The sequence below is a fragment of the Phalaenopsis equestris genome, unplaced genomic scaffold (assembly GCF_001263595.1).
Source record: "Phalaenopsis equestris unplaced genomic scaffold, ASM126359v1 Scaffold000002, whole genome shotgun sequence".
In the NCBI taxonomy this organism is placed as follows: domain Eukaryota; kingdom Viridiplantae; phylum Streptophyta; class Magnoliopsida; order Asparagales; family Orchidaceae; genus Phalaenopsis; species Phalaenopsis equestris.
This window is the reverse complement of record NW_018164444.1, coordinates 36,904,761-36,912,961: the sequence shown is the minus strand read 5'-3', so window position 1 is coordinate 36,912,961 and position 8,201 is coordinate 36,904,761. Positions and strand designations below refer to the sequence as shown.

The following is an 8,201-nucleotide window of genomic DNA, read 5'->3' as shown; positions in this document are numbered from 1 at the left end:
TATATATATATATATATATATATATATATATATATATTTGTGTCGTGTATTCAGATCAGTTAACTGAACATCTATTTGTCAGTTGTAACTCACCTTTGATCTAGGATTTGAATCCCCACGTCCCCACGAGTGTATGGCATGGTTAAATTTTTAGGCGAATGAGAAATGATCGGAGCTCGTATAATAGTCTCCTAGTACACGTCATAAAGTGTTTCAGTGTATCCCTGGTACACATTGGCAATATAGTTGAGCGGTTATTATCTTGAATGATAAATACAAACCAAATTCATTTAGTTATAATCATACATTGTCTATCAAGTCTCGATGCCCCCCTTAAAAAAAAGGGGGTCTTAGATGCCCTAATTCTTTATAGGGCAAGCCGGAGCACGGAAGTCCTTAAATCTAACGAAAACAATGGTGAGAGGAGAGATCTGCACCTTAGCCCTAGAACGATGGCCTGGAACAAAGGGATTGATTTCGGGAATATCTCTACTCCCTGTGAGCTGCAGCTGCTGCCCATTAAGAAGCACTACCCTGCTCTGAAGCTTCCCGTCTTTTGGAACCAAACGGTACTCTTCTCTCTCGCCTTTCTCCACCATTGCGCTCGCTGATAATTTCCTCTGTTGTGGTGGATATAAGTTCATATCATTTTCTACTGAAATTTTAAATGTTGTGGAGTTTGATAGATTGATCAACAGCAGAGTAACACCGGCCTGCACAATATATTATATAAATATTTGATTAGACGGGAAATTTACATATGCAAGATTTAACCCTCATAAAATAGAGAACTAACTAGACAACTAACTGCATTTTCATTCCATCCTTCTCAAAGTTGAGCTATTTATAGAATACAGGAGTTCCAATCTTGTAACTAATTACACTATTTAATCTAATTACATTACTTGATCTAATACAATAATTAAGGAATTCTGAATCTTATCAAAATGCCTATGGATTTACCGGTCTAACATCTAAATTTTACTCCTTACATGTACATCACCCGAATCTTTCATATGAAATAAAAAAAATACCACGATTTTAACTTTTATAAAGAGAAATATGCCTTTTCATGCATGGGTAAGGTCGTGTGTATGTAAAAATTAAAGTTTAGTTGTCAGATATGAATGCATAAGAATCGAGTGGTATGTTTGTAAATTTCCAAATTAGAAAAGCTTGATTTGTAAATAAGCTGTAAGGAAATTGTCTATTGATTGGGTTGGTATCCTTGCCTTGTTCTTTGAGCAATGGGTGTATGCTCGAAGATATGGTGAGCCGTTATGAGTGGTTTGGAGAACTTCTGGTCCCATCAATTTGCTCCACAGCAAAGCGCTGATAAAGAAAAAAAGGAAGTTAAGATTAGTAAAATTGGGTCAAAGTATTCTATCATTACTATAATTTATGTAATGGCCTAAGTATGCGCGTGCGCCCGCGCGTGTGTGCGTATATATATATATTGAATATTTACATATACTATTTCTATGTACTTACACGTCTAAATTTAGAGTTGCATGTATATATTTATAGCACTTTGGTGTCATAAAACTATTAATGAAAGAGTGCATTTAACTTTTAAAAAGTTAGTAATGTTTATGTTTTTGATGTGACAATAAAAGCTTTTGAGTTTTAGAGAATGTAAATATGAAAATTTTTGTGTACATGCGCCGTTTTATTTTACTTTTAAAATAAAATGTAGCTAAATATTTATCATTAGATATGATGATTGTTGGCCGCATAAACATTTGTTACAATTTTTAAGGGACAACTAAGGATTAAAAAAAAATGTCTAAAAGGGTTTTTAGTAGTTCTTTGGAAAACAAACATGGCTAAAACTTAATATGTGCTCAAATTTTTTGCAAAATGTGAGTGTAACTCAAAATTCACATTTTACAAGTGAACATAAAGAATTTATTTAGAAGCAAAGTAGACTGACCTATAATAATCAGGATTAGGTTCAAAAGTTGTAGTGTTGAGGAGAGCATAGTTCCCTCCTATCAGAGCTTGCCTGCAGTAAACCTTAGAGCCAAACACCGATGCTATACCAAGCTGATCTAAGTACCTACTCCAAAATATTCAACAAATAAACTGATATCAGATACTTAGGGAGCAAGGCTTGTTTAATCAAACTCCACAACAACATTTTGGTCCTAAATGCAGTTAATTAAAACACCAAATTAATTACAAAATAGTAGTAATCACAAACTACATACTAGGTAGATTTACATACATTTTACTCAATTCTAATGCGTTTACATATTTAACACCTATACTTCAATTTTTACTTATATGCCACCTTATGCATGGAAAAGTGTATTTCACATTTTAGAAGTTAAAATGGTGGTATTTTTATGTAATGTGAAAGAATTTGGTAGAATAAATGTAAAAAAGCAAAGTTTAGTTGTGACATATGTAAATGCATAAGAATTGTGTGCCATGTATGTAAATGCCCCAAAAACAAATTATGCCATGCATTTTACAACATATGCAAGCATTAAACTTTTCAAATAACATTTTTTCTTGAGTTAATTAGCGAGTTAATTAAAGGAATAATGGTCAATTTTTAGTAAAAGCTTGGTTCAAGGCTGGAATTTCTCACCAAAAGCTATTTACAAAGGTATTTGAAACATCTTTGGCTCCACTATTGTATGCACCTCCGGCTTCACCAACCCAGGAAGAGCTCCATGGCCCAAAATTTTTTATTGTGAGAGCCACATTCTTGAAAGTTTGAACTATATAATATAGATAGTACGGATCCAGGATCTTCTGTATTATTCCTTTATCATCACCTAGATTATAAAAAGGCAACCAAATATTAAATATTACTTTTTGTAGATTCTATATAACAAGTTAAAAGCAATTATTTGCATTATCTAACCTCCACCAAGGTTGTAGATGTGATGTGTCACACCATTAACAACATCAGGCCCTGAAGTTTGAAGCATTTTGTTAAACCAGGCTTGGTCATAGAAGCCTCCAGGAGCTAAAATCTTGGGTTTGGAGGAAGATTTTTGGTATAATTCATCAATGAGAGCCTTTAGTGAAATCAAATCTTTTCCGTATTGATCGGCTTCAACCCTCGCACCAATCCCACTTCCTGAGAGCTCATTTCCTAATTATGTACAAAACAAATGGTGATGAGAAGAAAAAAAATGGTAAGTTATGATCCAATAGTGAGTTGTAAGAATACCAAATTCCCAGGAATCAATCATATAGTTCTTTGAGACGGTGTAATTAATGAGTTCTCGAGCATTTTGGGAGTTCCAATCGCCATTATAAAGGCCATTTGATGTAGTTTTTCTTCTCCCATAGAGTGCATTGAGCCCAAAGGTTAACACAGCTCTGCAAATTATCCATCATAAAACAATAAAGAGTCACAATTTGATATTGGATGGTGCCAAATTCATGTTATCGCAAAAGTTTTTTTCAGATATAAAATGCTAGAAGAAGAAATAATTCAGGCTATGTTTGGTATTTACTTATACTTTGGATGTTTTACAAAATAATTAAGAAGAGACGAATCACAGAGACAAATTAAGAAACACCAAAATTCATGGACAAAAAACTTGCCAGGAAAAACTACACGCAGAGAAGAAATAATCCTTATATGAAAATAAAAGAAGGTTACAAGTGGAGTGTGACGGCTCTCCTAACATGCTTAACCCTTGTGCAAATTTTCATATATATTGGTGTGTACAAAGCCCTAATTAACACACGCGCACCCTCAAGCACACACAAGGTGAACTTTTCGGTCAGACCACAGTAAAATTTGGATCACAAACTCTATAAATGTTATGACATTAAACATATCAATAATTGAAAAAGAAATAGCATTTTTCCCCTGTTTTACTTGTGTATTAAAATCATAAAGCTGTACATGAAATATAATGTTCAGAATCTTGATATATTAGTTTTTTATAAAGCATTCAAGAAGCTGAGATAAGCTCATTACCCTGCTCTGCTAAGTATTACATTGAGTTCGTCCCATCTGGGTATGTCAAGACATCCGGTAGAGAAACCGAAGAGCCCTTCTTCAGGTTTTTTCAATTTTATAAATCTGTTGCATGGGGGTGAATTTTTCCCAACTTTGTACGTGACTTGATCTTGAAGAGAGCCGCCCAGCCTAATCCTTAAGGAACTGAAAGCTGCATTTAATTTGAAACGAATATCAGTAATTCACCATTTTTACTGAAATGCATGCAGAAATGAAGTTAAACCCCATGAAATTTCGTAGATATACCTTTAATTGCATTGTTCAGAATAGTATTATTCAAGTCCTGCGGCCAAAAACATGTGAACCAATTGTTAAACTATGCTTCGCTAAATTTAAAATACAGTTTTTATACCATTGGTATAAATTCTAGTGATTAGCCTTCAGTTATGGGCTTGAGTTTCTGAATTGTAAATGTTAATTACGGTTGATTGAAGCTTGTCCCAATAAATAAATATTCACCTCATGTTTGCAAGATCTTTTTGGATGATGCAACCCATAAAAATCCCTTAGTCGTGTTAGATCTACGACTATTTTTGACTAAATAGATCATATCTTATGACAACTCGAGATAATAGACATATGATAGATTGATCGAGTTAGTTGTCATTTTCTTTACCATCCACCCTAAGGTAAGGAGAGTAAATTGTCCTAATCTATGACTAAATTGTTGCTGCTACATACTCAGCAATCAACCCTCGCACGACTAGCATTTGTCGGAATATCACTTTTGTTATTGGGAGAGGTAATCAATCATAGAAGCTTGATCTATAGGAAACCTTGAACTATATCAAAAAATCCTCACAAAGTAATAGTGAAATTGTTGTGTTATATCTTATCGTAAATTTAATGTGCTTTGTAAAAATTTGATGTGGAAGGTAAAAAATTTTCAAATACTCTCATTGAAAGAGGCCAAGGCATGAGTTTTCGAAGCCCATGGTAAAAGTATAGTCTGCTTCTTCCAAGCCCAATTTTTTTCGTTGATGGACACTTTCTAGCATTGTTATTAGTAGATTTAGTGTAGAGTTGTAACAATGGGTGATCAAACCCTTAAAAGGAGTGAACATTATAGATATCACCGTCTATTGTTCAAACTGATGGTGATTTAGATTGGAATGTTATTAGTAGAAGTCAAGTTGGATGGTTGAGGTGGAGGAATGTATCGGGTCTATTGTGCGATAGGAAGGTACCGCTTATACTTGAAGGAAATTTTATAAGATAATGATGAAACCTGTAGTGCTTTATGGCCCGAAATGTTTGCTTAGAAAAGTGAAGCATAAAATTAATTTAAATATTGTTGGGATGAGAATGCTTAAGTGGACGAGTGACTTGACTCTTAGAGACAAAATGTGAAATGAATATATCCGTGAAATGATTAATATAACTTTAGTGGTAGACAAGATTAGAGAGAGACGTCTTAGATAATTTGGTAACATTAAACATCGATCATCTGATGATTCAGTTAGGAGAGTAGATGTTTTATATTTAATTTATATTAAAAAGGTAGAGGTAGATCTAAAAAGACTTGGGCGTGTTGTGTAAAACATGATCTTAATTTATTAGAATTGAATGAAAATATGACACTCAATAGGACGCAATGGAGAAAAAAGATTCATGTAGTTGACCCTACTTAGTGGGACAAATGCTTGTTGTTGTTGTTGTTGTTATTGTTGTTGTTATTTGTACGTGTGGTTGAAAGCTCTTAGATTAGGTTCAAGGTGTTCATCTAGTTAACTTGTCTAGGAGAAAAACTCTCCTATGAGATGAATTCATCCAGAATATAAACACTTACACGAGATAAAAGTCGCTGGTAGAATAACTATTCCAATTGATTAACCCATCCAAGAGATGAGCTCATCCGGTATAATAACTCCCAAAAGATAAACCCTCTTAGAAAATGAACTCTCCCGATAGATGAACTTGTTCAGGAATCTCTCTAAGGAGATAGCTCTCCTAGGAGGTTCGGTTCACTATCCCATTTAGAGGAACAGTTATCAAGATAATGTTAATTAAGATTTCCACCAAAAGAAGAGAAGAGAGATATATATATAGGATTTCTCTTGAGATTTGTGTATAATAAATACACTATTTTGTAATGTATAAACAAATCCTCCTGTAAATAAGGGCGACCATTATAATAAAAGTTGATTATTCTCTAAACACCAAAAAAAGACCATTCTTTATTCATTGTCTCTGTCTCTTAGCTCAAAAAGCTCCTTATTTCAACCCGATCCTTCATCTAATGAATTTCTACTACTAAAATACCAGGTTAAGAATGGAAGAATTTCCCCATGGGCACATATTGTAGTTGCATTTCTCCGGTGGCCACCAGTCCAAAGTCGCACAGATAAAGTTATAATCAGTCTTGGCTATAGTTGTCACCGACTGGATGGAGACTGTCACTTTCTTCTGCAGGCCATGAGGAATGTTTGAGATGATGAGAAGAATGTAGAACAGAAGAGTGTATCTGCAACTCATCTCCCTCATTCTCTTCACTATATCAAGTCAAAAATCTAAATTCCAGAATGAAAGGGAATACAAAGGTTCCTTAAATATAGTGTTTAGCTGCGCTTGTTTTTCAGTTTTCTTTAGGGATAAGATCAAAAAACACAAGTTCCAAAAATTGGTCTAACTGATTACTGATTCTGGTCGGAGAATAGGAGTAATGTTGAACTAGGCGGTGTTCATCTCTATCGAATAGAGCTGCTGAACTAAAAATTTAAATATATCTAATGACATAGTTCATTGGTGCACGCCCAACGGTCATTGTTCTCATCATTAGAAATGCATGATATATACATATTTACGAGTAAAACATTGGTCTTAATCATATTCATCATCTCATTCATTTTGCCTCATGTCTTGTTTTTGCAGATCTCTGAGTTCTTTGTCCTCTCATGCATTTGACACACGCATATTTACGAACATACCACCCAATGCTTAAATAACTTAAAATATTTTAAAGAAGAAATATTATAATTTCGAACGATGTCACCCACATGAGGTCATTAATCTGACTGGCTCCAACCTTAACATCTACTGAAATAAATTACTTATTATATTTAATCCAAAATAATAGATTAAATATATAATGTGAATAAAAATAATAATGTGAGTATAAAGTGATATAACTCGTAATATTTTCAAATTTTATATAATTAAAATTAAGTAAAAATATATTCAAAATGATTAATATCGTAAAAATTAATTAGATTGGATGTATATGCAAAGAGTTAGATCACTTATAATTAGTTAATCATTAATGCATTTTTAGATTGTATCTTTCAGAGTCAACCGATTCAAACCCATTTTTCTTATCCATTGAAATAATTTAGCTTTCCTTAGTATTTACTCCTACGGTAACATTTCTCATCAGAACCTATTTTTTTTTTATTTTCTTCGTGCATTAAATTTAAGAAAATGAAATGCTACAGAGAACACTTGGTTGGCCTGACTGAATTAGATCAGTCTCATTCAAATTCCGAAATAACTAAGTATATTTATGATTTAAATTAAATATAAAGTATTAAATTTATATAATAAAATGGCTTTGTTGTCTATCATGGTCTATTTTTTTCTCCACATTTTAGAGTAAATTTTGGGCATTGGAAGAGGAAGGAAATGTGGAAAGCATTACCATGAAGGTTGAATTATATATATATATATATATATTGTGTTTAAATGGTCATTCAACTATTTAAAGAGGTCATTTTTGTCCCTGACTTTTAAAAAGTTTCAAATTAGTCCCAAATTAATTTAAGAGAGGTTTAAGTAGTTTTAAAAAAAATTGAAGTTGGGGTTTAAGGTGTTAAAAGTTTTTGAAGCTGAAATACTTCTGTTTCACGAGAAGCAAAGTCCCACTGTCATACAGCCGCGATGTGCGGCTGTGATCGGAGGGCGCGCGCAGCTCTGCGTGCGCCCTCCGCAGGGGCTTTGAAATTATGTTTTTTTTAGAGATCAAATAATTATGTTTATTTAAACGTAATCAACATAATGAGATTTGTTTAGTTATGCTATTTAAAAAAATATAAAATAATTAAAAACATTATTAATTTTTTACTTCTTCTTCAAAGAACATTAATATAATTTTATTAATAATTTTTATAATTATAATAATTTTTTTAGTGACAACATACTGTTGATGAAATTAAAAATGTTTTTATTTCATATTGCAACAAGCTAATTATTTAAAATTATGTATAAACAATTTGAA

At 32.8% G+C, this 8,201-nt stretch overlaps 1 protein-coding gene and 1 long non-coding RNA gene across 2 annotated transcripts; one reads left to right on the top strand and one right to left on the bottom strand.

Moving 5' to 3' along the window:
- Positions 1–228: 228 nt before the first annotated feature.
- Positions 229–6,497, bottom strand: LOC110032014 (heparanase-like protein 2). Its single transcript, XM_020735517.1, has 9 exons — positions 6,254–6,497; positions 4,238–4,274; positions 3,950–4,142; positions 3,188–3,339; positions 2,876–3,109; positions 2,597–2,786; positions 1,934–2,059; positions 1,233–1,332; positions 229–713 (listed from the first exon to the last, which is right to left on the bottom strand). The coding sequence occupies exons 1-9, from the start codon at positions 6,473–6,475 to the stop codon at positions 360–362; spliced, it is 1,608 nt and encodes a 535-aa protein (XP_020591176.1). The 5' UTR covers positions 6,476–6,497; the 3' UTR covers positions 229–359.
- Positions 491–6,741, top strand: LOC110032023. The gene is made up of 2 exons (XR_002294810.1): positions 491–569; positions 6,257–6,741. It is a non-coding gene; the product is annotated as an uncharacterized LOC110032023 (long non-coding RNA).
- Positions 6,742–8,201: the final 1,460 nt, after the last annotated feature.

Excerpts from the sequence above, each read along its gene's own strand:
- LOC110032014 (XM_020735517.1), bottom strand. The coding sequence starts at position 6,475 with ATGAGGGAGATGAGTTGCAGATACACTCTTCTGTTCTACATTCTTCTC. Across the intron at positions 4,275-6,253 it reads ATTCTTCCATTCTTAACCTG|GACTTGAATAATACTATTCT; the intron begins GTATTTTAGTAG and ends TTTTGGCCGCAG. Across the intron at positions 3,110-3,187 it reads GATTGATTCCTGGGAATTTG|GAAATGAGCTCTCAGGAAGT; the intron begins GTATTCTTACAA and ends GTACATAATTAG.